At 47.6% G+C, this 13348-nt stretch overlaps 1 protein-coding gene across 1 annotated transcript in view; it reads left to right on the forward strand.

Annotated features, from left to right (window-relative positions):
• Positions 1-13348, forward strand: part of DCC (DCC netrin 1 receptor) — a 1223862-nt gene that overhangs the window by 971882 nt on the left and 238632 nt on the right. Inside the window, exon 9 of the mRNA XM_086960395.1 lies at positions 13055-13209. Coding sequence (XP_086816521.1) covers positions 13055-13209 — 155 coding nt within the window. The remainder of the gene's footprint in view (positions 1-13054; positions 13210-13348) is intronic.

Raw genomic sequence — 13348 nt, forward strand, 5'->3', positions numbered from 1 at the left:
TTGTATAGCTGTCCCCATGTATGCATAGATAGTTTACAAGGGAGCTGACGACAGCCGCCCTCTTGTGTGACTGGGATGTCCTGTCGCCCGCATAGGGGCCGAAGAGGAGAAAACAGTGGTGTGCAGTTGGTTATTTTGTCTAGGTCATGTCATGTGCTTACGGTACACTGTACAGTGGTAGATGCAATGTGTCTGGGGACCGTCGGGGTGCTAAGGTAGGCGGAGCTAGGAGTGGGGCGCATGTAGCCATCTTCAATCGCCAGATGAAGCATATAGGAGGGGCTACATCCAATATGTAGCGAAGTGTGCCTGTGCGCAGCTGAAGTATAATTCAATGTCAGGCACCGAGAACCCTCCCGCATTAAAAGGGCGCATGATTATGTCCCATCAAAGCCTGGCCTGTTTCCCTCCCCAAAGCAGCCGGATAAGTTGAGGCTTGACGGCTGAGGAAAAATTACAGCTCGGGGCATGAGGGATGTTGACAAACAGGTACAGGAGTCCATTTTGATTAGTGATGCCCTTCCAGCCATAGACAGGGGTAATGCTATCCATTTTGTGACTTTGTCGGTTATGAAGTCCAATACACGTCTGTAGTTAGTCATCATGAGTTTGTCACGTGCGCGGGTCACAGTGGTGCCTAGTTAGGTAAGAGTGTCATCACATCATGCAAGGGGGAAATCAGGGGTGAATCTCGTGGTAGAGTCAGTAAGAGGATATATCTGGGATTTGGACCAATTGATATTCACCCTGGATAGTCGCCCGAACAGAATGAATAAGCGTAATATGGGGTTCAGGCTAAGGTCCGGGTGTCACAAATATAAAGTAATGTTGTCTGCGTATAATGATATGAGAATCTGCCGCTCTGGTTGGATAATGGCGTGTTCTTGATGGTGCTGTCTGATTTTAGCAGCGAGGGGTTCAACAGCCAATGCAAAGAGAAGGGGGGAGAGAGGGCAGCCCTGCCTGGTGCCTCTCGCCAGCGGGAAGGAGGAAGAGCGTAGGCCATTCACCACGATGGTGGCACGGAGGTCAGTGTAAAGTAGGTTGATCCAGGCTAGAAATGGGGGGGGGAAAGCCCATGCCTGTCAATACAAAGGAAAGATTGTCCCATTCTAGGGAGTCGAATGCCTTGGTGGCATCGAGGAATATGGCAGCCGCATTTTCTTCGGGATCAATATCAAGAAGTAGAGCAAATAGCGTCCTCAGGTTGTGGGCTGTGCTCCTAGTCTGGCATATGAGGAATAGCAGGAGAACCCCCTGTGAGCAGCCCAACGAGAAGCAAAGGTGAGGGATGAGTTGGGAGATATGAGTGTTTCCTTCAGCATAGCGCAGTGGATGCCATGGCGTTCAAGATATGCTAGGATGTGACGGCGCTTTTGGGGATCTCCTAACCACGCACGTTCCATGATAGGAAGTTATATCTGAACACTGTAGGACGGGTCTCTGTCATAGCCGCAGTGGACGTGATCGTGGTAGGCCAGAATGTGTGTGGCTATATAACACTTCAACAAGCAGTTGAGTGGTATCGATGCCAAAACTAAGGAAGCAAAACCTGGAAGCCATTCCCAATCCCTCCCCCCTCCCACAACAGCAACCCCAATCTGCTGTGCTGTGTTCCCTCCCCTCCTACAACAATCCCGCAAATACCAGTCCCAAAAGAAGAAAACAGTGTTCCCATGATAAGGGTTCGCCTGATGGGTGGGCTCTAGAGGGCAGCCAGAACCTCCTCGCAGTAGCGAGAGCGTTCAGGCATCAGTAGAAGGTCATCTCGTGCTAATGCACATAGTAAGGCTGTGGCTTAATAGGTGGCCATTCCAAGGATGTAGGGATCTTCAGGATACTGTCATTACCAGCTTGCCGGTCACAATAATGAGATAGTGGACTTACCAAGTCAATCCCACCCAGAGCAATGTGTACTCCGCATCATTGGGTAGAGGGGAGGACCCGCAGCCAGAGGCAGCGCAGACCGCGCTGTCCATTGTTTGTGCTTTAGCTCTTCCCCTCCTTGCCCAGAATCGATGTTAGGGAGGGTGCGTCCAAGGGAAGGGGATCACATAACAGCAAGTTCACTTTTATGACACGTCTATCGGTGCAGGTCCGGTGCAGCGCCGCCTAATTCTATGTTGGAAGCTCCGGCTTGTTCCACCGGGGGACAAGGAGGGAAGGCGCAGGCCATTGGCTGTTTTGACAGATTTTTGAGAAAGTCTTGCACCTGTTGTGATTTATTTAAAATATTTAAAATTCCAGAGTGCGTGACTTTAAGCCGTGCCGGGAAGAGCATGGCGTTCGGCAGGTTGAGCTGCTGCAGTTTCTTTTTTACCGGGAGAAACTTCCTCCTCTGTTCCTGCACCGCCATGGTAAAGTCGGGTAAAGGGACACCTCCATTCCCTCAAACCGAAGCTGCCCGACTTTTCTTGACAGGCAGAGGGCGGTGTCACGGTCCCGATAGTTAAGTATCCAAGCTATGATGGGGCAAGGAGTGGCTCCCGGGACCGGACGAGCAGAGAGTTAATCGTGTGCCCGTTCCACCACCAGTACAGGCGAGAAGGCATCCCTCCCAAACAGTGTTATGAGGAGGTGTTCTACATAATCCTCCATGCGCCCTGTAGCTGTTGACTCCGCCACGCCCTGGATGAGGAGGTTATTTCAGCGTGAACGGGATTCCAAGTCCTCATTTTTTGCTGCTATTACCATAAGGAATCTCTCCATGTTGGACGTTTTGGATGCAGGGGCAGTGGCGGTATCCTCAAGGTCTGAAATACTGTGTTCCGCCTCCTTCAGCCGGTCTTCATGCTTGTCAACCCTATGCGTCACTCTGTCAAACCGGGCGTTCATAGAGTTCATCTTTGACTCAATGGAAGTCAAGCTAGTCTGCATAGCAATAACAAGTTCCTTCAGGTCCGCAGTAGAGGGGGGCTGGGGGTCTACATGCTCCTCCTCCTGGTCCATCTGCGAGCGGGTGCTCTTTCGCCCTTCGAAGGTCAGTTTCGGTTGGCGACCGTCTGGTTTCCCCATCATGTACGAGCTGGTCACGTAGTCTGGCTCTATAGTGCAAGGGAGGGGGGGTCCACCAATGAGTGTTGGCTCAAAGCACCCCATTTCTCAGTAAAAGAAGGGCCTGTGAAGTCCCCCGGTGCAGGGCGAAGAACTACAGGAAAGGGGTGGGTACAGGGCAGTCAGGCTGTTCAGTGTTCCAGCACAGCCCAAGCCAGGGAGAGCCCCCATGTGCGCAGGGCAGGGGCGCAGTAGCACCAAGCCAGGGAGAGCCCCCATGTGCGCAGGGCAGGGGCGCAGTAGCAGTCACGTGGCTACATCAGAAGGAAACTGCAAAACAGTTCATAATACCTATATTTCCCCACACAGTCTTCTGATAAATGGGGGAGAAAGGGGGGGCCACCCTCTGAGCACCCTCAGCGGTACGGCAGTAATTGTGGAGTCTCAAGCTGTGTTTTATGGCTGCAGGAAGTGAAGAAGGGTCACAGATTAGGCTGTTGCTTAGTTGCAGTATTCAGTGCCTCTAGCAGGTGTGCGAGGAGAACAGGCCAATACATACACTAGCAGAGAAGTGTTTGTCTGTGGCCTCAAAAATGTCACCGGTGCTACCCAAAGTCAGACCTGCAATTTGCTTTTACAGAGGCACGGTCAGTCGACGCCGATATCAGTCCCCACGGGCCCCCGGTCTGCCCGGTCCCGGTCCGCGCCCGCAGTGCATTCCCGCGGCCGTGTACAGACAGCTGCTAGTCCTGTGCGGGGGGAAAAGCCCTCAGGCTAGCCTCATCAGCAGCCTCCGATGTCCTACTCGGATCCCCCTCAGGGCGCAACAGCGGGAGACAGGCTCCTCACCCGCATCGGCCTCCCGGATTCTGGCGCTACAACGTGACCTCTCACCAGCACGATTGTCTTTGCGTAGGCAGCGATGATCGAGCAGACCGCCCGTCAGCAGGATCAGGCGCTCTGCACTTTGGAACCAAGCGCTGCATAGCCCTCGTTACCCTGGGGTAGCGCAGCGGCCTGCTGGTAGGTGAAATGTCGTCCAAGTCGGCAGGGGGGATGGGGTGCCGCAGCTCGTCTCGCGTCCGCCTCACCAACTCGCCATCTACGCACTATGTCCGCCCCTCATCAGCCACCACTATGTATTCTGATGGGCCCGACTCCTTTGGGCAGCTCACAGGGCTCTTCCCCTCCCGGTGCCTGCGTCCTGCCACAGGGCTCGTTCACAGGGGGTTCTTGCACGATGTTCCGCATTCAGCACAGCTTCAGCGTGTGCCCTGGGCAAACCTTGGCAATTATGTTGAGTCCGTAAGCAGCAGTATTCTCCTCGGTGCCTCCGCCGCCTCAGCTCCCGAAAAGGAGCCTCCTAATGCAGCGATCGGCTGGGACTGCCACCATCTTACGGCCCGAAGCTCCGGAGTCTGTCGGCGGAAATGCAGGTATCTGGCGTAATTTCCTTCTTGTGTTAGTCACCTCGCCGCACCGCCTAGTATGCCATGTCAGTAGTTTTTAGCTTCGTTGCACATGAGATGGCGCTGATTTAATACGGATGATGGCCTGAACAGCAGGAGCCTCACACAAGTACGGCCGTCTTGCTTAGCGCCCTCTAGCTCTCCATGATCAGCCGGTAAATGTAACTCAGACCTGCCTCTGCAGTGTCTGTGCCCAGCTTGTTACTGCCATGTCGACCTGGCAAGTGCAACTTCTTGCCAGTCCCAAACCTTCCCTTTTCTTACATGTGAGTCATCCCTAATATAGGCCCAAGGTACCCTGCAGTGTATGTGAAACATAGGATATGCCCTGATGTGTGTAGCATGTCCTGATAATTAAATACTGCCAATTTTGTTTTTCACTATTGAAAGGCTATCGGCCCGATAGGATAGAATGTGAGTTTCTTTATAGCATCTTATTTAAAAAAGTTATCATTGGGAAAAGATGGAAAGATGGAGTTTAGTATGCCTGAACTCAGAATATAAAAAGGCATCTTTTAGTAAAGTTGATTTTTATATTGTGTGTTTTTTGGAAGGGGGCATTTTTTTGCTTCCTGTGTGCCTCTGCTGGTTTGTGGATTGACTGTCTGGATTTTGAATGACAGGCGCTGGGGATGTGCCTTCTATCAGATGGCCACTGGGGGCGGGCGGTTGATGTGTATCCTTCCTTTCCCGGCTGAATCAGGGCTTGGCTGAATAGACCTGGGCTGCATTTAAAGTAGGGGAGGAGCACAACCTTCCACACCTGAATGGGCCTGGTCTGCCTTTGACAATGCTGTATCCACCTCCTGCCGGGAGACTGCACCAGAGTGGACAGAACCGGTTTTGACTATGCACAGAGCCTCTCTGATACCAGAGAACAAATGGACTTGTGTTATAAAAAAAAGTGGCCTCCAGACCCCTGAACTTTAAATTACTGCTGAACTAAGAAAACTGCCTGGAAGAAGAACCAGGAAATCTGTAGGAGGAGTACTGTCCCTGTGCTATTGGGGTTGGTATGCAGTGGTTGCTTCTGTTAGGGAAAGGACTGGACTGTGCTTTCATCATCCTGCTGTTAAATTTGTCTCCACAGGCTAGAAGTAGAGATTGCCTCCTGTTGGAAGTCTCAGAGATAGAAAAGACGTCAAGGATCATTGTGGGAATCAAGAAAAACCCTTGCCAAGGAGACGAGCTGGAGAAACTGAGGAGGAGTACTGCCCCTTTGCTGTTTAATGTCTGGGGTTGGCCTGCACTGGCTGTTTTTGCCAAGGAAACTAGAAATAACATTGATGTGTGCTGTGTCCTCTGCTTGAAGAAGATCTTAAGGGCTTGACAGAAGAGCTTGCCTCCTGTTCTGAAGTCTCAGGGACACAAAGGCTTCACCACCAGCTCATCTGAACTTCATTGCTGGGAGTTTTGATCTACTCAGAAGTGCCTGCTGCTGTTTTGGACCTCTGGAGGCTGTTTGCTGCTGGCAGCTGAAAAAAGTAACTTAACAACAAGAAGCGTGACGCATCCGCTCTTGTTTCTGATGCATCGCGGAAGAAATGCTGGCGGCAGCTAGAGAAGTCACTGCATGCCGCTTCGAGTGCACCGATCTCTAAAGTCTGAGATCACCACACCAATCCGAATGCAAGCCCTGCTGTTCGGCTGCAAGAACCCATGCATTGTCACGGATCGCCCCATTGCATCGAGGCACCAAGCCTGTTGCATCATTGGGGGGGTGCAGTAAGAAACCGAAACATCACCACCCCAGGCAGTAAAAAACTGATGCATCACATCCTTTCGGGTAAGGAACCGACATATCACCTCCTGTGCGCAGCAGTAAGGAACTAACACATCATCTCCCCCCGGAGCAAGGAACTGATGCATCACCTTCCCTGAGTGTAAGGAACCAATGCATCTCCTTCCCAGCGACCCTTTTTGTTTATGTGTGTGACGCATCAAAGGTACTTTGTGTAAATAGTGCTGCATCTGCAATTTGCTTTGAACAGAACTATTTCTAGAATTTGTGAATCATATTTTTAGTAACGTATTGTGGATTTTTGTCATTTTGGTCTTGTTTGGTTTATATAAAGATTACTTATTTTGCTAAATGGGTGTGGTGTCCATTTGTAGTGTTTTCACTGTATTACTGTATGTGTTCAGAAATGCTTTACACGCTGCCTCTGTGATAAGCCTGTCTGCTCGTGCCAAGCTACGAAGGGGCAGAGCAGGGTTATTTTAGAAGTGTATACCCCTTACCCTGACTAGGAAGAAGGGTCCCTATTTGCACAAAGGTGCAAGCCATTGTCAACTAGGGACCCCCATTTCTAACAATACTGAAATGCATTCATGAATAAATAGCTAATTAAATACATGAGTACAGTATGAACAGTCAACTAAAACCATTTGATCAGGAAATCTGTATGCATATGACCCCATACAGAGCTGAACCCTTTGGAGGGGATGCTTCCATTTCTCTGTTTTTCAAAATGGTATATGTATAAAACTTCTTGCTTTTCCAGGTACGAGCAAATTGCAATTGTACTATGTAAGAAATTGGATTACTGGTTGACGGGGTGAAACCCTACTCAAGCAACAACCACAATCTGTGTCTTGGTGAACCACGAAAGTCACTAAATTAACCTGTGCTCAACACTCTGGTAGATTGGAAGAAAAGCAGTTAGGCTTAACTTATTACCAATGTATAAAGTATTTATGCAGCACTTCAAACAGCAATAAAGTAAAACACCATACCAGAAAATGCATTGTGCAACGGTGGTTCCAATGAGCTGCGGATGACAAGTCAAGGTCCCCTGCATCAGGGATTCAGGGGAGCTGTGGGGCTGTGATGTGGGGTCCTCTATTACGAAAGCATGTGTATTAGTGATTCTCAGAAGTTTAGGGGCAGCGATACGAGGTCCTGCATCGAGGATGGCGTAGCGCAGCAGGAGTTCTGAAGAGATGTGTGGTCCTTTGTCGCTCAGTAGTGGTTCTGATACAGAGCTGTGAGAAAATTCACCTTGCTGTGCCAGTTCTGCCAAATAACCACAGCTGAGCTGGCAGAGCACCTTCAGTCCTACTTCCATGGGTCCAGGGATGGGGTGGCATCACTTGGCAGACAAGAATCATAGCAGGCAGAGTTCAGGTCAAGAGTTCAAGGTGGTTGGAGCCTTTTCTGTCCCTGAGGTATGATCAGGAGGCCAGCCAACTAGCATTTCTTCTCACTCAGAAAGCAGGGCTATGGGGCAGCAGGACGGCAGAGTAGCAGTCCTTCAGCAGCACAACTGTTCTTCTTCTGAGTCTCCCACAGGTCCAGATGGGTACTGAAGAGTTAGGTCTGAGAGTGCAATAGTTATCACCAATACCATCTTTGAAGTGGTAGGAGCTTCTGGAGTTTTTCCATACAGAAGTTTTTGGGATCTCCTTCCCTGTACTAGCCCAATCTTGTCTGGGGGAACTAAAGGCTAGTGCAAAACTCTTTAGGAGTGTGCTGAGGCAGAGTTTCTGTGATGTGCAAGTGTGGTAGGTGACAGCGCCGCCCGTAGATCAAGTCAGAGATGGCCCATCCTGCCAACACCTATTCCCCCTTTGTCTCACTGTCTGTGAGTAATACACATAGACCAACTCCATCTAACACCTTGTCTAGTCATGTGACCCAGAATACAGGCAGCAGGCACTAAATAGTTGCAAAAGAAAAATGCTAACTTTCTTAAAGTGGCATTTTCAGAATTGTGACTTAAAGTCCTCATTTACGATTAAAAAGGATTGTAAATTACAATTCTTTACATACCAAACTCAATATTCCTACCTCCTACCAATTAAAAGTTACCACTTAAGAAATGTAATAAGGTAACCCAATGTTATCCTATGGGGGAGATAGGCCTTGCAGTAGTGAAAAAAGAACTTAAGAGTTTTTCACTACCAGGACATGCAAAAGTTAAAAGTACATGTCCTACTTTTTAAATAAAGCGCACCCTGGCCAATGGGTTGTATTGGGGGTACCATAGGAGTCCTACATGTATTAAAACAGAAGGATTAGGCTTGGAAAAAGGTTTATTTTGCCAGGTTCAAATGGCAATTTAAAACTGCACACACAGGCTCCAATGGAAGGCCTGAGACAGGTTTAAAGAGGCTACCTAATTGGGTGGTACAGTAAGTGCAGCAAACCCACTGGGTGCATTTTAATTTACAGATCCTTGATACAAGTAGTACTAATTTACTAGGGACTTAAAAGTAAATTAAATGTGCCAAATGGGTGCAAACCAATGTTATCATTGTTTAGGGAGTGAGCACACTCACTTTAGCACTGGCCAGCGGTTGCCTGAACTCCATATTCTCCAAGGAAGACAGTAGCAGGCGTCTCTTTCTTCTTGTCTTCTTCTATGTCAAGTTGTGTTCTCATTCCTTTGAGGTGGGTTAACCCTTTCAGAGACCGGGTTATTAAAATGAGGATACTGACTCTCACCAGCACCACCTACTAAGGCTTATTCTGGCTCCACGTCATTTCCTGTAGTGATAGAAGGCAGCCTAGCAATTAGAATGCTAATATCAAAAGCACTCTCATACCAGAGATATGTTTTATTATAGGCATGCTCCTCTTAGAGTTCCTGCAAGTCTTTTATGATGTCAGTCAGTCACATTTTACCTCTCCCCCCTCTGCGTTCCTCTGCAACTGTGGGTGGATGTTCTTGTATTTCTTTTTTTCCTATCTACCTGTCAGGAATCCTTCAATTGGCAGCTGCCTTCTCAGGCTTTTATTCTCTTGATGGGTACCTTCCAAACTTTTCTCCAGGGGTGGGGAAATTCGATTACTTGTAAAAGCAGAGTAAAAATATCCTACTTTTTAAATACCATTCATCCTGCTCTATAGGCGTTTAGGGCCTACCATAGGGTGAGTTATAGGTATAAAAAGGAAGGTTTGGGCCCGGCAAAGGATTTGTCAGGTTAAATTTGCAATTTTAGACTCAGGCTGCAGGGACAGGCCAGAAGACATGTTTTATACTTTAGAGATGGCACAATAGGTGCTGCAGTTCACTTGTGACAATTAGCTTACAGGACCTGGGTACACTGTATGCAAAATGTCGTCTTTGTACTTCAATCATATTCATTCTACTTCCACAATTTCACATTTAGTAGTCTGGTCATTGAGGTGGAAGTTCAAGATGTGATTCAATAAATTGCAACACATTTTTTAATCACGCCCAAAAACCAGCAAATGAGAATTCATCAATATGTATTGAAATGGGTCTTACAAATAACAGCACACTGAACTAATAACTACTGCTGTCCTCATGCTGCTGTGTGGCCAGGTGTTTATGTATATAATGGGGACTTGTATGTAAGCTAAGATGCCAATCAGGGATTAGCTGATTCTATCTGTATTTAGGGGTTAAAGTATATGCACTGGACTACGGATGGCTCTGCCCAATGTTCCAAAAATCCATTCACCAAAAATTGTGGGGTGACATGCAAAAAAGTCCTTACATTCCTTAAACTGGATAAAACTCACAATGCAGAGATACTCGGGGGCATATTACCAACAAGTAGCGATATTTATCGCTAAATAGGCTTAGCGACAATTTTTTTATCGCTGCCTAACGCCGGATATGTTAGCGGAGAAAACATGCTATTAGCAACGTTTTTCTCCATTGTGCTAAAATATCCAGCGATAGCGGCAAAATGCGTGAATATCGCTGAGAATACAGCGATATTCACGCATTAGCGACGAAATGCTCTTAGCCATGGTATCCACCTCCCATTGGATAACATGGCTAAGAACTGGTCTGGGCAGGTGTTAGTATTTGGAGATATTCAAGCTTAGCTTTCAGTCGCTAACTGGTTGGGTACGCCCACTTTGCATGTCATTAGCGATAAACATCGCTGACATGCAAAGCTGGCCTCAAACCGCTCGCTATCGCCTAAAAGCTGTCGCTAACATCAGTTATCGACAGCTTGCTAATAGGGCGATAGAATTATCGCCGCTTAGCAGCAGAAGACGGCCGCTAAATCGGCGATAATTGCCTATCGCCCCCCCCTTGGTAATAGGCCCCTTGGTCCCAGTAGCCATGCCTTACAAAGGAAGAACAGGTTGTTTCTCACATGTGAAACATCAACTATTTTTTAAAGAACATCTGGAAGCTCTGTTTCCTGCTAAGGGTCCAGTTTACACTATGCTGATTTCTCAAATTAATGAATGCATGGCAGGAAAGAAACCACCCCTTTTCATTTCCCTGATAAACGAAGACAAATCAGCTACAGTGGATATCTGCTCCCACCGCCGATAAAGGCTGGCACTTGAAGAATATCTGAAGCATTGCTGCAGCATGTGTTCGCCATTACTGCCAAGTAAGACTCTATAAAAGTAAATGAGGTTCAAGAGGCAATGTCTGCCTTTTGCAGATCAGATTTGTGATTGAAGAAAGTTAGCCCGCCTCGTGCGAGGCCGCCCAATGCGGAGAGAAGCGACCAAATTAATATCCCGAGACACAGGGCCATCCATCTTAGCTGAGCACTTTCTTAATGTGAAGAGACAGTACTGCTTGGATCGTTTTGCGTATCGGCTTGTGGAAGCCACATCTGTTTGCAACATTTACAAGGCTTGATTTGTGGAATAATCAAAATGTTTTTTCTGTCATTAACTGAGTGTTTATGATATGTCACGCTTCTTCCATCTCCTTCACGGCAGCCATTCCTTTCTGTAGCAGCAATTTCTTCCTCATTTGTTTTCCAACCCTCTGCATATGAGATAAGAGTAAATAATCCACAAAGCCTCAGGTACCATAAACAATCTTTTTATATTTTGTACACCACTTCTGCTGGGGGTGACATCACTTCAACGGCATCACAGAGGTAAAGGAAGTGACAACACGTGGTCTCGTCCACTGCAGCATGGAAGAAATAGAATGATATAACCTTTGACCTCACTGATGAGTCACTAAATATATATGTATGTTGGGCTTCTAGATAAGCGGTCTATAAAGTCAGTCCTGGAGGGCTGGATCCATACCAGATTTCTAGCATATTCCCATTTACATAAATGGAGTTATCTTAAAAATCTGGACTGCAGCCGCGGCCTGTGGAGGGAGTTCATAACTATTGCTACCCCAGCTAACAATTGATGTTGCAAACCAGATGACACATGTTAATTCAAAATAAATCCATCTGATGTCTGAGTCACTTTGAAAAGATTACAAACTGAGGGGATCACTTTTCAGCACTAGTTTTTTTAATGACTGCAATACCTTGCAAAGTTTACGATTTTCACCCTGTGCGCAATTTGCAGTGTTTCCAATTTGGACTTCAGGTATGGTGAATACCTCCCAATTATGGGAAGGGTGACAGCCGCTTCACAGGTTATTATCGACACAGTTTCCAATCCCCGATTTTTGTGTAATAGCCTAATGCATTCTGGGTGATGTAGTTGTTTTTTGTTTCCGTTAAAGTAATTAGGCTAACACACGTGGCATCAATGATTTTTGTATATATACAGTTCAGGGCTGGAGTGTCAGTATTGAGTTAGTCACCGTAATTGCAGAAAAACAGTGCTCGAAATGCAATGTTCAGAATGATTGAAACGAGCCATAATGGAAAATGTACACTTACGTTTCTCTGCCAGTTTCTGTTTGCAGAATGTTTTTGTGCACATCGCTAAAGGCATGTAGACTTTTCCTCTTCAAGTTTACGTTTTGCAATACGCGTGGCCCAAACACTCAACTTCTTTGTGCAAATACAGCGAAGTGCAAAGCTTCCCAAAGATGCACTGTTTTTGAGACAACCTTGTGAAGGTGGCAAAAAGAATTTCAAACATCTAAAATACCGATATTTGAATCTGTGAAACATGATTGTTGAATGAATACATCACCCATCGCATCCTTGTACAGTGAGCCCTGAGAAGTAAGGCAGCACCCATCACCACTGTTCAAGACTTAAGCTAACATGAAAAGATGACACTGATTTGCCTCTTTTGAGCATTGTAGCCCATATACCCAGGGCACAAGTCGTAAAAAAAGAAGTGGGGGGACGTTGTCACTGGAAGTGACGTCACAACAGGAAGTAACGTCATGAAAGGTGCTGAGCTCCTCGTCCCAGAGAGGCCAAAGAGTGAAGTACGGCTGTTTGGCAGGGGGCACGGCATCCCCCCGGTAAAATAAGTGGGGGGACGCCGTCCACCTGCGTGGTACCCCGACTCGAGCCCTGCATATACCTAGAAAGGTATCAGGACTTCTGGCGATAACATCCTTTTTTACAGGGCTCAAGTCGGGCTACCATGCGGGTGGACGGCGTCCCCTACTTATTTTACCGGGAGCTCGATAACTGGAGCAAATGGAGCCACACATTCACCTTTTGGCCTCTCTAGGGCGACATCGGAGCTCATTCAGAACGCTGCTCACGTGCTGGCTTCTCTGATGCAATCGCATCTAAGGGGTGAGCGAGGGGAGGCAATGAGTCTGATGGTGCAAGCCACCTTCCGTGACGTCATTTCCTGTCGTGACATCAGCGTTCCCCCAGTTCTTTTTTTAGGGCTTGTGCCCTGCTTTTTACAATGAATATGACTCAAGTAAGACAAGGTCACTACTCTTTTTAATCTACATTTCTTTTCCTCTGTCCAGGGAGCGCGCTCTGAACACATCCCAGCCAGGGTCACTTCAGCTGACTGTGGGGAACCTGAGCCCGGAGCAGACGTACTTGTTCAGAGTGGTGGCCTACAATGAACGGGGACCAGGAGAGAGCTCTCTGCCGGCAAAGGTACCAACGCAGCCTGAGTGTAAGTATCTTCAGAGCCGTAGTAAATTTGAGCTGGTGGCTTTCGGTGCTCGGCACCAGCTCTTAATTGTCAGCACCAGGGCCCTTGACAGTCTGCCACAAGGTGGCGTTGACTGGCTAATTTAGAGATGACCACAACA

Source organism: Lissotriton vulgaris, chromosome 3_1, assembly GCF_964263255.1.
Source record: "Lissotriton vulgaris chromosome 3_1, aLisVul1.2, whole genome shotgun sequence".
Taxonomy (NCBI): domain Eukaryota; kingdom Metazoa; phylum Chordata; class Amphibia; order Caudata; family Salamandridae; genus Lissotriton; species Lissotriton vulgaris.